Source organism: Ptychodera flava, chromosome 6, assembly GCF_041260155.1.
Source record: "Ptychodera flava strain L36383 chromosome 6, AS_Pfla_20210202, whole genome shotgun sequence".
Lineage (NCBI taxonomy): Eukaryota > Metazoa > Hemichordata > Enteropneusta > Ptychoderidae > Ptychodera > Ptychodera flava.
In genome coordinates this window covers 35,858,314-35,875,134 of record NC_091933.1, presented here as the reverse complement: position 1 = coordinate 35,875,134, position 16,821 = coordinate 35,858,314, and the positions used below count along the sequence as shown (strand labels likewise).

Sequence of the window (16,821 nt, the reverse complement as noted above, 5' to 3'; positions counted from 1 at the left end):
AGCTCGTGCATAAGTAATAGCGAAGCAAATGCCCATTTTTTATCAATGTTGCTTGAGTTGTCGCCCATGGTAATTGAAGGTGCTAAAGGTAAACTGCAGGACACCAAGTGTGAAATTCAAGCTCTCTTTGACGCTTTTGTGCGCGAATTTGCATCTGACTTTGGCGTCCGACGAGGCTATGTACTGGTGACAACACGTTACAAACAAACTGACGCAGTAAGCAATTTTGCGCTCGTATTTGAAGACGGAGGCAGTATAATCGGATTCTCCAGAGTCAGTGTGATCTTTCGACAGTATTCAATCACACAACTTTCTCCGCCGACCTCAGACTCTCATACAGATTCATAAAGATTTTTAACTTTACCTTCAAAGGATGGGAGTTACGTGGTAAGAGTACACACGCAAAATATATCAATCTATAATCTATATATATAATCTTTAATCACTTTCATTGCATAACATATATATATATATATATATATATATATATATATATATATATATATATATATATATATACAGACAGACAGACAGAAATATATCTATATTTATACATATATAAATAATAAACAAATTACTTCAAGTACAAAGTAATCATATCTGTTACTTAAGTTGCATGCATCCTGCAATCCCTTCTTTCTGTCTGAAGAGAGCAGGATGCATGAAACTGAAGTAACATATATTTTACTTTGTACACGGTCCCTCTACTCGTGCTTTGTACTTGAAGTAATTAAACATTGTCATTCTGGTTTGGTAATTGTTGACATGTCAGTTGTGGTACAGGTTTTCAAATTTCCAATTTTCAAGTGTGAATACAGTATTATTAATGAGCTATGAATGTGTTTCACACTTTATTCTGTACATAGCCAGATGTCCAGGACAGTTGTACATAGATTCATGTCAATCACTAATATCAAAGAGTGAAGAGCAGTTGATCAACAGCTTCACTGGGTAGTTAGACTGTTACCAGCCTTCATGTTAAGTGTTAATGAAGCCATGCTTTGCTCATTGAAAGCCACAAACTGTTTTTCATCATTTGTGGGCAAACCTTTGATTCTGAAGTGTAGATTTCATAATGATCAGTATACTTTGCAGAACAGACTATCAATTTGCAAACATCCAGATATCTCTGATATATTAAAGTTCTGCGCCCAAAGAGTGCACCAAAAATTGTAACTAAACGATGCAATTCATGGCCGATATGATGCTTTGCAAACCAAACTTTCAATTTGCAAACTGTCAGTTATCTCTGATATATTAAAGTTACATGCCTGAAGGATGCACCGAAACTCAGCAACTGAAAGATGCAATTGTGGCTGGTATTCATGCATGTCATGCAATCATGAGCGCATGTCTAAATTTAAAAACACACTGACCCCCTTTTGAGGATTTCAAAACCATGGTGGACCCCTCACCCCCACCAATCACCAAGTCAATTTGAACTAAGTTTGCAGACACCATACGTCCTTTGTTCCAGAGTAGAACTATGAATAAGGAACTACCAAGTATGGCATCAGTGTATTGGTATTTTTTCATTTTGGTGACCATTCATGCCATGAATTTCAGTGGTAGACATATTTTCAGAAGAACTGTCACTCTGTGAAATGATACAATATCAATATCACATTGATTGATGGTTAAGCTGGCGTCATATTGCAAAAAAAAATTATAGAGGTACCATAGACCATTTGTTTCAATTCACTCCCTTGCAGTGTGAGCCAGTGGCCGGTCCCAGAAAACAAAAATGAGCAGCAAGTGGTTGAGATGGTTACAAAAAGAGTAGAGTTGCTTGGTGCTGTCAAAGTGGGAACATTTTGCGTGGATTGTGAAACCTATCAATCATCCACCGCTGTCAGTGGTGAGTATTGAGGAATGTCTGTAGGGTCAACATCTATCATCAGCCGTTGATTCCAGCATGCAAAGCTTGTGTCTTACCGATCTCAAAGCAGGTGTGGTGTACTTGCTGAAAGATAAGTTGTAGGTTACTATATATTTTGGGGTGTCAAATATGGGAACTGATCTGCAGAAGGAAAATAATTATGGAAAAGCTTCTGCTGGAAACTGTTTAATGTTGAATTTACATCTGGAAAACAGAATGCTCATTATGCAAAGTGAAATCTTGGAACATCACGAAAAATCACAATTTGTATGTCTTTATTCTGACAGTCATAAAGATCTAAGGATGGATACCGAAGGTATAAATTCAATCCCATCTGAAGGATTTCTATGATGACATCACACTTAGAGGATGTTTGTGTATCTGGCATAAATCTGCATGCAGTATTGCTACTCAGTATAGTAAGAAGAAGAGTGTTGAGAGTTGTACCATAAACAGCTTATCAAATGCAGCTAGATGTGTTTGAATCCTCAAGATTTGACGAAAAAGCATGTTACATACTTTAAGTTGAAGATAAACCGACCGATGCCAGGACATGCACCATCCATTTAATACTGAAAGACTTATCATATTCATGTGTAATATTACTCTTACTAGGTGCTCAGAAGACTGTACATTTAATGCACAACAGTGAACAGCCCCTCACTACTTACTCTGTGCTGGAAAATCTCAGCTCTCCATGGAATTCCAACTGTCTTGTAGCAGACAGCAATTTTGACAACATGATACAGAAGATGAAGGGTTTCTACATGCCAAGGAAAACTGCCAAGATTGAATCCAAGGGACAACATTATGAAATCGGTGACTTTGTTGTTAAGATAGGAACAGTGTCTGTAGGTCCAAGTACTAAAGGAGTACTCATTGAGGTAGGCTATCCACTTTTTCTTTGTGCTGAAATATTATTTCATTCAAATTGGTATCCAGCTGAGAATATTGCATGTCTAACTGGTGCTGCATGTAGTTTTAAAAGATGCTGCTCAAATATGACTTTCACTGCACATGTGTATGCACATAGGACATATTCTGAGCTGATGCTGGCATTTGTGTTTTGAAAGCCAAATGAACCAGCCATAGATGCAGGCTGGCAACAACTTTATTCAATATGAGTTGATTTTACTGGTATGGTAGTTTGTGCAAGTTCATACCCTCAGTGAGTGACTGCTTTCTTTAACCCTTTTCCTGCCAAGTCCATATTTCACCACCAGGTCAAGATGGTTAAAATTAATGAAACACAACGTATTCCATATGATGTATTTTAACATAATACTGTACATTTGAAGGCTGTTGAAAACATAATACTGTAAAGTTGATTTTTTTTGACAAAAGCTGCTATAACATACCAAGCCAAGTGGGTGAAAATACGTCATGTTTTGGCTCAATACCGCTTTTTATTGACTTGGCTGATGGGGGAAGTGATACAGTTATTACTGTCTGGCAGGAAAAGGGTTAAAGAACATGGACACAAACCAAACAATCATCTGTAGGACTGAGGATGGCAAGTGAACACACTGCACTTGACCTCAGTTAAACTCCCTCCCCGCTCCCCCTTACAACAATTTGGAATTGTGAAATCTGTGAACAAAATTGATTTCCCTTCCTTCTTAAATGATAAACTGGATGTTAATAGGTTACCCAAACAAGATTCAAGTATGGATATTTTGACTGCTAAATCAATATTTGCAACCTGTGCGGTTACTGCATACTTGCCAGAACCACCATCATAAACCTGCTACACCTCATATTATTAACAAAATGCTGAAAAATTTAGGAAATTTCAAAAAGAATGTTCTCAAGCATTGTAAAGGTACTGGTAGTTTTGATAATTGACAATCATCATTCAGTCAACAATGCTGACCTTGTTTATAAATTTCAGTGACAGCAAAGGTTTCAAGTAATTTTAATGATACAAAAAAGGCTGCTGAGTGTTTCCCAAAAGCAGTCTAGTGAGTTTGAAATTACAACCATGTAATTCTACTGTCATTAGTGTGTCCTTCATTTCACACCTCTTTCTTAGCATTTCTAATTCTTATGGAAGTTCACCTCCAACTATCCTCCATTGGCATAACCCTATTTTCATCCTCTAGGTTGAATATACACCATGTGTCGTCATGGACTGCTGGAACCTCCTGTCTGAGTTCATGCAAGGTTTCATGGGAAATCACACACCTTCAGTACCGATGTACCTTGTAGGCAAACACGATGCCAATTACACGCCAACAGACACTATCATGCAATATCTTGACCATTTCAATAACTTTCTTGGAAGAAAACAAGTGCAGCCAACACCGCCAACAACCAGATAACAAAAAACTTTACTTTCATTTGAAACTTTTATTAATATTTTTATCAAATAAAATACAAATACATAATTGGAAAGCTCCGCTGTGTGTCGATATTGAACAATAAAATGTCTCTTAGATTGCAATGACTAGCCAGACAGTGCTCTGATAATTCACATCTTCTGTACAGATCTGGTGTGCTCCCTTCAAACAGCCATTCCCTCTGCCAGATCTTCAGCTCTTCCTGTTCCATCAAATCTACAAAAGATCAAAGCGAGTTCATGAAATCAAAGATTGCCATCTCAATGACTATCAATCCATTTATGTGTTCATTTATCCTACTGATTCGGTAATTAAAGTATCATTATCTGTCAACATTTCATTATCATTGGAGAAGGACTTGACCAACTTAATGAAAAAGGTGTCAGTCTGACTCAGAGGCTACAATCTGTTGACAAATCCATTGTGCTCTGTTGGATAAACGTGCAATCCTGAGTACAATAAATGATAATTAGTTTGTACATGGGTTTGTGTTCACATCAAATTTTATTCATAAAACAAGAAATTAAGATTTTCCACCCTTATCAAGTCACAATGTAGTCGACTTAAGATTCATATAATAATACCTTTGCAGGAGCATCAAATGTTCAGTAGAATCCTGTAGTAGGCTAAACCTGAGGTTGTTGTGGGGCACCCATGACGTCAACATCAGAAAACTCTCTCGCAAGCCATACACCAAATCCAAATAACAGCAGGTTTCTGATAAATGCCCTGGTGAAGTATAAACAAAGTACGACAATGCTAAATAGGTTGGACTTTCGGCACGAGATAGAGGTACAGTCTAGCTACTAACTAACTCCGCTCTCCATGGCCGCAATACTGCGTGCGCCCCCATTTTACATTGAGTGAGGTCGGAACATGCGTGATGGTCGCACGTGTCGCTCGATTGTGGATGACAATGGTACACCTGGGACAAAGCATGAACACTTTCGCAATGATTGTCAAGGATGACCAAACAAGGGTTACCTTTTCGTTGGATTTTTGTATAAATCTTTGAAGACAGCGCCGTATCCTGGCGAACTTGCCTTCGCCGGCGGTAACGATTTCTTATCCGGAGCCATTTTGAATTTAGAGCTCCCCAAGTTATCGGATCATTTTCTTTCATTACGCCCTCTTTAGGTTTTACAGTGAAGTGAGTGGCGACCAGGGCTGGGGGTATAGATGTTGCAGTGGGATGATGAACGCGTTCAGGTGTTTGTTGTACAGGGGCTTCTCGGCTTTGTCTTGCTCAGAATGAATAACAAACAAAAAGGAAAGAGACAGAAGGAAATAAACGAACGAATAAAGTAGACTACATGAAAATATGAATAGCAGAAGTACGTGTATGCCACTTCTCTTAAATATCAATGCATTAATTACCTTACTATGGAACGGTGACCCCTCTCAGACAGAGGAACCATTCCATTGCAAGGGGATTACACCCCAAATTATACGTGTTTCACAATCGCTAATATGAAGAGATTGCAATGTTCCCATGCACCTTTGCTTGTTGTTTTTCTCATTCAACTATTAACATAATTATGTAGTAGGCTTTCTGTCATCTTTAAATCAGATGTCAGTCCCCTGGGGTGGGGGAGGGCGGGGTTCTGCGTGCAACGTCTTTTTTTTATTACTTTTGACTGTGATATTTCAAATAAAGATTTTGACTCCAAACCATCTGACTGCTTTCTGTATTACCTACAAGTCCATATCTCCTCTCCAACTAGACTGTAAAGCACAATCATGTGCAGGCGCTCCATACCTCCACCCCCGAAAACATGTTTTTGGGGGGGGGGGGGGGGGGGTTACAGAACGCCCGCACACAACTGTGCTTTACAGTCTACTCTCCAACCTATGTACACACCACTTTAATTGCTCTCCAAATCAGTTAGCAGTGATACTTCTTTGTCCTTCAGTTAGTACATTTACACGAACCAACTGTGGTTTGAAAATAAAAAGTAAGATCATGAAAATAATGCCTAAAATTTGCAGCAATTGGGGCCTTAATGTAATTCACAGATGAAACCAAAAACAGCACCATATTGTGATGAGAATGGATCTTTGTGTGTATGTATGTATGTATATATTTATGTATGTACGTATGTATGTACAGTAAACAAAACTAAGTGCGTTTGGCCTCACAACCCCCCCCCCCCTCCCCTGTACGAAAGTTTGGAAGTGTGAAAATCCAAACAAGCCTCATTCTGTATCCGCATACCAACAATCAGTAATTACATTGCCATGAAATCATGCATACGCTACCAACTAACTCCGCCCCCACATGCCTCTCTGTTAGAAATCAATCTCTCTTCAGCGCAAACTCAACAATGACGCAACCAATAGAATGAAATGAAACAGTGTATCCAAAATATTTGTTACGTTATTTTACTTGTGCACTGATTCACATATATATGTCAAAAGAATGCTGGTGTTGCGCAGGTGCTGTACTGACCTGGTACCCGCCAAACAATATAGCGCAATATTTTGCGATATATAAAAACGTGTAGCGAGATGTTGCGATATGAAAACTTGTACGAGTTTTGTGCACGGTAATCGAAATACAGCCAAACCCCCTCCCTCCTCAACACAGAAGTCGCGTTTACCATGCGGGTGTTTTAATTATCCATGGCCCCTAAGTATGTATGTGTGTGCACGTGCAGGTTTTTTGCTCAAACTTTGTTGAAGTCTTCAAGCTGCTTTTCTTTTAGTAATGCTATGTTGAGAAATATTGCCAAAATATCAGTCAGACATCAAAATTATTTTAATTTCATCAAAGGATTATTTTTCTTCCCCACCTCCAAAATAGAGGAGAGAAGAATGCTTTCAAGCCTTTGTTTGTGAACTGTGGGAAAGGAAATGGGATTGACTGAACTTTGTAACTTTACAACTCAAAGTCAATGAACCCAGTGTATCTTGATCAGTATACTAGTATATCAGAACTTGAACAGATACTCTTATGAAAATTTCACACTGAATTTCATGCATAACACTGGAATGTAGATAAAAGTGAAAACTATTTCAATTGTATATTGATGAATGAAACGGAAAGACTGTATTTGTCAGGTTAAGTTTTTTATTTCCAATTCAATGAAACAAAGGAAAGACACAGTTTGCATTGATCCATAGGAAGTACTATTGTTTAGACTTGTTAAAAAAGGTGTCAATACAGTGAAAGCAATTGAAGCATGCTTTTATCAAAGTGACTGTCATGATTCCCATGACTAAATTTATGAAACCTGTATCACAATAATAATGACAATGAGTCATCTAAATTGACAAGCCACAACTCTACAAATGATCCTATACAAGATAATGCCACCACTAGTCAGTCTGTTCTTTGAATGAACATATTTAACTCTGTTATTGAAAGACTTGGCCTTTTTTATCTAACAATCACTATCGTAAACAAAAATAATTTAGTGAAGACGCAAAGTTTGATCACAAAATCTGCAGCTGCTCAAGTGAGAATTCCTTTGTTGTATTCTATTCTTTCTAATGAGACTAATGCCGTATAAAGTTTATGACTCTAAATGCCGTATAAAGTTTAGGAAATTTCGTCTGCCTAGTCTCCTGTAGTATTTTGTTGCTTTTGCAGGATGTCATTTCACGGAGGGTAAATCTTGTGTGTTTCTCTGTTGCTCCTATTTCTCTGTTTCTCAAAGAATATTACGGTTTAAATCATACAAATTGAACTTAGTTCAACTTTAGTACATCAAAGTCCCACTGAAATGGCACTTCATACGCCCCCCCCCCCCCCCCCCCCCCCCCCCGCCCCCGCCCCATCCTCCATTCCCTCCAAATGTTCCAGTCCACTTGATATGTCATCTAATGCCAATCTTAGCCTTAATATCAGTGTCTGCTTTTCCAATATCAAAATAACTTTACAGTGATAGAGAACATGTGATTCAGTTACTTGAACATGAACTTTTGGCGGGTGGGGGGAGGGAGTTTAACAAACAGAGAAGTCAAACTATCAACTTTTCAAGAAGAAGATTACTGCTAATGAATAATTGTTTGGTTTTTAATTTAATTATTGCATATTATTCACAATTTTATTAATTCTTTCGAATAGTGATACACAAACTAGATCCATAAATAAAGTTCAGTCATTGTTAAAATCTGGGCTTTGTGTCCACACTCTACATGAGATGAGTTAGAACTCAAAATTTTGAAATGCCACAACAAGTAAACTCTATTGTTTTAGAGAGAAAGCATGTCAAACATGCACACTCTGATCCAACATGGAGGTAGAAAGATTTTTACCTCCATGGATCCATTAAGAGAATTAAGCATTCAAGGAAGCCACAAAATATCTTAGGCGGAAAACTGACTCTTGATCTTTTAGCTTACTTATTACCTTGTATTTACAACACAATGTAAAATTTCCATAGTGCTATATTTCAAATACCACCCATCCTCAAAAAGCCAGAGTCACAATTTTTTTGTCTTTGAAGATCAGTCACACAACTACAACTGTGTGAAAAAACAGAATTGCATGAACACTGCATTTTGTAATGCTTGTGTAATGTTTGTGAAAATTTACAGAATATCCATGATCACAAGACTACAATTCCTATGGCTATACCAGGAAATTTTCAAATCCAAGAGAAGTCTGTTGGATGTATTGCCCGGATGTGTGAGCATGATTTCATCATCAAAATCTTGCCCTGTACAGCTGCAACAAATAATTACTATGGTCTTTCCAAAAGTAACAATGATTCCAAATCTCTATTGTCACAGTGATCTGAACACATTTTACTAACAATGTTGACATATTTGTGCCAATGGGAAACAAGACTTTCATCGAGAAAGGAAAAGTGTTAAGACATGTTTCTAGTGTTTCTCATTTCTGCCCTGAAAGCAATTCAAGTACTGAGTTTGGAATAATATTTTAGCCATTTATGTGAAATTACAATGAAATATACAATTACCCTGCAAAAAATTTGGCAATTTTTCTGTAATCTTGCAGTAATTTGATCTGAATCGCGGCAAACTACTGTACGTACACCGCCTTTCCTGAAGGTGAGGGACACTGCTGTCTCTGAAAGGTGATAGCATTCATGCACCAGGTGGAATATTCCTTAAATGACTGGCAGGACTTCAATAAGATCTACTGGCTTATGTACAAAATCCCAATCAAAAGCATTGGCATACAATTTTGCAACCCACATGCATTTATACACAGTACGTTGCTTATGTTTCACTGCACAGCAAAGGCCGCTGCAGGCATTAAAATGATTGGGAGTTTGGAAACAAAATGGCCACAATACACACACATTATTGGCTCAATCAGCGTACCCAAATTTAAATGTTTCAACCGACCACGCACTGACAAGAGATAGTGAATCACACAGCATGGATTCTTTCAAGTGTGTGGCAGCCGTTACTGGAAAGAGGTGGTTTCATGTTGCTAACACGAGTCCCCTCAGAAATCGTACCCCAAAACGCAGAGAAGATTGATTTTGATGTCAAGAGGATGTCAGGCATAAATTTAGAGATATAGTGAAAGCCATCAATGCTGGTTTATTGAAGAAATTGTGCCTTTTTTGTGAGGGAAATCGTCTCCAAATAATAAGTGTGTACCATGGCCATTTTGTTTCTGAACTTTCAGTCTTTCCAATGCAGAGAGTAGCCTTCACTATACATCAAAACATAACATAATCAACCGTGCATTTATACTATGATGTGTTACTGAATGGATTTGGTCATTTAATACAAATACACAAGCCATGTGTAAACTCTTACAACTGATGAAAATAAACAGCTGCAGTATACCACTGAATTGAACAACATTTGTCATTCATTGAAAGTACTTTGGTTTCTTTATCGTCCGGCAAATCAGAACACAACTGTTTTGAAGTATAAAATATAATTTCTTAAAGTAAATGTGATGTTAGCCATTAATTTCAAAATTGAAAAACAGTATGCATGCCCTGGTAACAAGAACTTTCTAAAGTCACAAGGCTGTTTCCAGTCATAGAAATTAGAAGAGAATGGATAGATATCAAAGGTATACTGTCTCAGGGAGTATTGGTCCATTTGCCTTTTTTCTGTGTGGATGTACAAGAAGGTTCAACAGTGGTACTCCATACTAGAAAACTTTCCAATAGTTAGTCCCTCTAGCATTCCATGCCTGCAGGTACACAGGTTAACATTCGCCAAGGTTTTTAAAGAATGTTCTCAAACATAAATAATATAATTTAAGTCAAAGACAAGCTTATACCCAAAACATAAAAATATATCACTTAACCTGAGATTTGCAAAATTTCACATTCTGGGTTTCCATTAATTGACGTTCTTTGTGCATTGGGCCATTTAACTTTTTCCTTTCAATTAGCGTTAAGAAAAGTTGCTGTTGGGAAAAAACAGTCACTCACTTTGTTTTAGTAAACAAAAAAATTATTATCCCTACAATCATAATGAGCCTACCGGCCATGTCATGTTCTGAAAATACACATTTTTGCTTAAAGGGACAAAGTGGGCCATTTTTCATGAAGTTTGTTTGATACAAAACACTACTTATATTGTTTGACATGTTGACAGACTGAATGAATGGGTGACCATGCATATATTCGACCCTGGTTTAAATTTAGACACAATAAACGAAACCATCATCGCGAAAATGAATTAATGGTCATGACCATTAATTCATTTTCATGATGCTTGTCAGAAATGAAACATACATGAAGATCTTAGTGTTATGAGTTAATCAGGCTTAACTGTTTCCTTGGTCCAACGTAATACTTAAATTCACATTTGGGTATAAATTAAACTCGTTTACATGCCTGAACTTGTTGACCGATAAAGAGGAAAATTTCACCTCCTACCTAAATACCTGGTATTTCTTATTTTGCTTGATGTGTTACTTTACTGAAACCCTCAACTGCTGACCTATACATGCAAATGAAGGACTCGATATGCAAATGACTTTCACTTCATCAGTATTCTTCCTCAAGTTTTCTTCTCTTAGAGGTATCCAAGGTGGTTGCCGTTGGTGATGGCATTCTTGTTTCCTTTAGGATTTCACACTCGTAGTTGTTGATGTATGGTTTCACAGTATGCCAGATCTGGAGAGTATAGACAATCAGTAATATTATCATAACCAGCTGCTTCTGTAAAATTATGAACTAACCTGTAAAAGACTCCGGAAGATTGGAGCATTTATTTATGTCCATTTATAATGAAACAGGGTGATATTCCACATTATTATTGAGAGGTAGAAAAAAGTAATTGTAAGAGCTCAACAAAACATTGATTGGAAAATTATTTCAATTTGAGTTTTACATTCTCTGACCTGTAAAATGTAAAACAATCACAGAAAAATCAAACAATAGTTAAAGGCTTGTAATGGACAGGCTTTTTGTTCAGCTTTTGTCTCCAGACAAAATAACTGACTGACATAACTTTCAAAGGGCAACAAAGGACTAATATACCACACATACCCTCAGTAGTCAGCACTTATGAAAGGGATTCACGACTGTCTCTCAGTGAAATAAAAGTACACTGGGGGACATTTATATTGACAAGAATCCCAAGAAATTAACAAACTGTCACATACCCTCTCTTCACGCAGCAATTTGGTGACTTGTTCAATGTCTGGTGCCATATATCGATCCTTGTCCCATGCCCTACAGACATTGAATCAACAGGATTGTAAATTTTTTGTTCATTCTTGATAGGTTTAAGAACATATACCATTCTGTAGCCTGTGTTTCTATGTCCATTTTCTGCATGTGATTATTGATGTTTATACTGGCACATTCCAGACAGACACACAGACAGACAAACAAACACACACACACACACACACACACACACACACACACACACAATATATATATATATATATATATATATATATATATATATATATATATATATATATATATATATATATATATATATATATATATATATATATATATATATATATATATATATATAATATATATATATATATATATATATATATATATATATATTTATATATATTATGAACATGCCAGATGCTCATTTTGTATTGTTATTTGCCAGAACAAGTCAATGTTTCAAAACAAAGTGATGTTACAGGGTATTTTTTTCAAAGTCAATTATCATGGGGATAGATCATTACAAAGTGCCTGCATGGTAACATGACACACAACGATGCCTGCAGCTTTGAAATGATAATAGCTAGTCAGAGTGCACATACTCTGTCAAAAAGTTGTGAGTTTGCATTCCAACAGCGCTGCAAGAGCTTGTGGTAATCTGGGCTCTTGACAAAGATTCAAGTGTGCACCATGGATGTGGTATGCCAAGGAAATTTTCACTGTTTTTGTAAAGAAACTGGCACTGCTATGACCGCTGTGGAGAACTTGATTAGTAAACTTTTATATATTGTTGTAGTGCATACATCAAAGCACATTGAAAATAATACTATGGAACAGCATAAGCATGTTGCAGGTACAAAACATTTACTACATGGCCTTTTATTTGGGCTATAATGCCCTTTTTACCTGTATCGCCACTTGTATACCAGAAATGCATCTCTATATCTTGTATCAAGGAAATAAGAAAGTATTTCTGGTGATACACAGCGCTTCCAGGTAATAAAGAGGTGCTCTATGCAGCCTGAATAAAGACATAGCTACCTTAATGGTATTCAATATCCCTAGCTAGAATAAATATATACCTACCCTCTAATTTTTTAAAGGTCTCGGTATCTTTAAATGAATAATGACATATTTTTTGCATGTAAGAAATCACACACACTGCATCCATTGCTATGACCTCTCTACATATACGGTCACAAATATGCAGAATAGCAGGCTCAATACAGGTCAGACTGTTCAAGCACGTACAGTCTCATCATAGACTGTCCCAGCAGGTACAATCTCACCCCGTCAACCACAATGTTGACCTGTCCTTCCTTATTTCATGCTACATGCCTATATACATGCAAGCCAACAGACATTGACATGTTTTAGTATCATCATCTGCCAAGTGCAGCACTCTTGTCTTTATATTTGACTTTTTAAAATGAGCACGGAATAAAATGCAGATGCTGCCATAGTGACCCACATGAGAAGGAGAAACAAAACAAATTCCTGTTCATTGCCGTTACTGTCAGGTGAAGAGCGGAAATAAAATCACCTAGTTACAAGTACATTTCTCTGTATGTTAAATGCATTTACTATCATAGAAACTTACTTGACATAACTGCGCACCAACTGATAAACAGCTTCTAATGGTTTGGTTGTTTTTAGTGGTCTCAGAAACTCAATGCCTTGGCAAGCTGCCAAGAGTTCAATGGCAACAACTGCAAGAAAGCAAAACCATTCAAAACACAACTCTGCCAGTATTAGCTCAGCTGTCAGTTAGCTGGGCACTTTCAATCGGAAAAGTTTCCCCAGGGAAATAAATAGGTGTCCTTGAATTTGAACACTTTTAAAAACCTGTGTTGGCGCCAGATTATCTCATCAGAAAATTTACTAACTAGATTACAATTTCAGTGGAAAACAAAAGGCTAAATGCACACCTCCATAATCCTCTTACTGACTAGAACAGGGATCGCCAAAAGGGCCTTTAACCCTTTGAGTGCCAAAGTCTATTTTTGTCCCCTTTATAAAATAAACCCCAGTCAATTTTTCTCAGATTTTTGCCAAAGTTTTGAGAAAAAAACTGTAGCCAGTGAAATGTGATGTCCATTTGTTCCACAATTATCAAGAAATTACAGAAAAGTTCATAAAAATTGGTAAAATTTTGCACTAAAATTTTGGCGGGAGAAAATTACAGTGCTCAAAGGGTTGTCGATATTCAGTGGTATCTCTTGAAAGTCTTGATAATGTGTTGGTATGCGTAAAACAGACACCTTTCTTACACAACGGAGAAACAGTTAAGAAGATGTTGCATCTGGGAAGTGGTGAATTGTATTTGGAAGAAAGCAAATTAGGGCAGTTTTGTGTCGAGCAGTTTTACTGATACACCACAGAGATGGTAACATTATTGGCGATATGACTAACACATAACTTTGATATTTTCGTCTATAGAACTGTTTATACACCTGATTAGTTGATTATCTCTCATGCTATCATCATTTTAGAAATAACATCATTCATTCTCTTTGGTCTATTTTCTTACGAGATATTGATTTTTCAGTCCTCCCACACAACTTTCAAAGTAAAATTTTGCACTATTAAATATGAGGGGCTACACTGCAAATACCTGCAGGATTTGTCAGTAACAACTTTTGTACTTTTTTCGATATAGCCTTTAAAGTACACCTGTTGTTAACCCTTTTCCTGCCAGACAGTATCACTTCCCCATCAGCCAAGTCAGTAAAAAGCAGTATTGAGCCAAAACATGACGTATTTTCACACACTTGGCTCAGTATGTTATAGCATCTTTAGTCCAAAAAATCAAGTTTACAGTATTTATGTTTTCAACAGCCTTCAAATGTACAGTATTATGTTAAAATACACCATATGGAATATGTTGTGTTTTATTATTTTTAACCATCTTGACCTGGTGGTGAAATATGGACTTGGCAGGAAAAGGGTTAATTTCAGCAATAATGATTTCAATACGGCTGTGGTCAAAAGTTTCCAGTCCCATATGAATATAGTGACTTTTACAGAAAGAAATGTACCGTAACAATTTCACTTTCATAGCACATACCTTGTTCAACATGCTCAACAACTTGCAGTGCCTTCCTGGCTGCAAATCCACCCATGGATACATGATCCTCAGTGCCGCCACTGGTTGTCAGGGAATCAACAGACGATGGATGCGTCAGGACCTTGTTCTCAGAGACTATATGCAATAAACAGATAATCAACACCTGTATCACTTAAGCCAACAAATATAATGTTTAAACTGTATATTCCATTCATCACTTGGCTATTTTTTTCAGAAACCTCGCAAAAAATTTATGAATATATTTGTCAGTCAGAATGCTAGATCATTTGCTATGAATTCTAATTTCCATCATAACCCTGTTACATTCAAGACATATGTAATATCAGTAACATGTTCGGAACTAATATAGGTGAATAGGGTATTGTATTTATGTAAGGTTTAATCAGGAAATTTTAGCTCATCCACTTTCTCTATTTGAAATTCACTTGTTTTTATGGCATTGGGTAATTTGTAATACTGCAATTTTCAGTATGATATATTTGAACAATTAAAAGATCTTATTCTCCGAAATAAGTTCCAATTATGTTCAGCGTTTCTGCAAATAATTCTAAGATGGCATTTATTTATCTGCAAAAAAAAAGTTTCAGTAAATGTAAGTTTCTCCTGAGGGCCATTAAGTTGACCATAAGAATATAACTCCCTTCAGAATTCTATTTGTCCGCTTGAAAAAAAATCATGAAAAAAGTTCAGAGTCAAAATTTAGCAAACTGGCAAAACTTGGCATTAATCTAAATAACTGCACATGTGTATTCAATAATTCATCTTGGGTTTCAAACTTGGTGACCTTAAATTGACCGTAAAAATGGGTTGTGCAAACTTTAGTAAGATTGCACATCTATCAATGATGGACAGGAAAGCTCAATCTAATGTCCACCGCCCAGTAACTTGAAGTCGATAAAATAACAGAAAATTTTGATGACAGGTAAAACTCAGATGGTATTCATGTTTTGAAAATCCTCTTCGGTCTCAAAATCAGCTTCCTCTAAGCAACACGGAGGCTACAAGTTCAGGCAAATATATGAGTAATTCAATACACCATGCAGAGGGATAATACCGGTACTCAATGGAAACCGGAAACATAAGTCCACTGAATGAAAGAAAATTGAAGGTAAAGCATAAAACCTTTCAATTCAAGCTGTATTCAGTGGATAAATTATGCATCACATCTTTTGTTTTATTGAAATCAATGCACCATTCTTCCAACTAACTTCCTGGCAGAAATTTTTCACCAGGTTCCTATGATCCACTCCTGAGAGAACACACCAGCTGCTACATCTTGGCAAATTTGAAACAGCCATCTGGCCCTCATGACTGAATTCTGATCTGAAAATGCAATTTTCTAATATTCCTTTGGTGAAAAACCAGTTCATTGACATATTATTGTATTCCAACTCGTTTTACAGTTCACATTATTGAAAATTTTCTGACTCAACAAAACGTATGCAAAACAAAACCATTTTATGTTTATCAAGGGAAAACAATCACACTTCATGAGTATATTACCTTCAAATATGGAATTTACAGATACAGCTATTAATTATATTCATAGATGCAATTTACAACTGTCACTAAGTAATCCTCTTACAGCTCAGATCACTGATGTCAAAAGATAACCATGATTTAACATGATATAACTGTACATCATGTTTTTCTAAGCTTTGAAAAGACAAAGCAAATTTGCTTATTCAATGGTTATAGTCAAGGAAGCAATCTGTTTCACTGATAATAATCTACAAATTTTTTATCAATTTTATATATTTAAACACATTTTTGCAACAATCATGATCGACATGAGTCTAAGATGCTATATATCAGTCGTGACTGCATGCTGCTATGGGGAATTTTGCTATGTAAATACATGGATCCTACTTGTCAATTTACATTTTGTTCTGACCTGGAAAAAAATTTTATGAGTCACCCCCTCCTCTT

At 36.5% G+C, this 16,821-nt stretch overlaps 2 protein-coding genes across 3 annotated transcripts in view; one reads left to right on the top strand and one right to left on the bottom strand.

Moving 5' to 3' along the window:
- Positions 1-5: 5 nt before the first annotated feature.
- Positions 6-4,273, top strand: LOC139135627 (mediator of RNA polymerase II transcription subunit 20-like). The gene is made up of 4 exons (XM_070703117.1): positions 6-387; positions 1,713-1,858; positions 2,495-2,763; positions 3,982-4,273. Exons 1-4 carry the CDS (start codon positions 374-376, stop codon positions 4,198-4,200), a joined length of 648 nt encoding a protein of 215 aa, XP_070559218.1. The 5' UTR covers positions 6-373; the 3' UTR covers positions 4,201-4,273.
- A 2,997-nt stretch (positions 4,274-7,270) lies between these two features.
- LOC139135623 (histidine ammonia-lyase-like) overlaps positions 7,271-16,821 on the bottom strand; it is a 30,331-nt gene continuing 20,780 nt past the window's right edge. For both annotated transcript variants that reach the window (XM_070703115.1, XM_070703114.1), the window contains 4 exons: positions 14,872-15,006; positions 13,405-13,513; positions 11,774-11,843; positions 7,271-11,282 (listed from right to left, as the gene is read on the bottom strand). In XM_070703115.1, the coding sequence (XP_070559216.1) occupies positions 11,154-11,282; positions 11,774-11,843; positions 13,405-13,513; positions 14,872-15,006 (443 nt within the window). In that variant the 3' untranslated portion in view covers positions 7,271-11,153. The remainder of the gene's footprint in view (positions 11,283-11,773; positions 11,844-13,404; positions 13,514-14,871; positions 15,007-16,821) is intronic.

Bases quoted from the DNA above. Each gene is read 5' to 3' on its own strand.
- LOC139135627 (XM_070703117.1), top strand. The intron at 1,859-2,494 runs GTGAGTATTGAG...TACTCTTACTAG, and splicing joins ATCATCCACCGCTGTCAGTG to GTGCTCAGAAGACTGTACAT. The intron at 2,764-3,981 runs GTAGGCTATCCA...TTCATCCTCTAG, and splicing joins CTAAAGGAGTACTCATTGAG to GTTGAATATACACCATGTGT.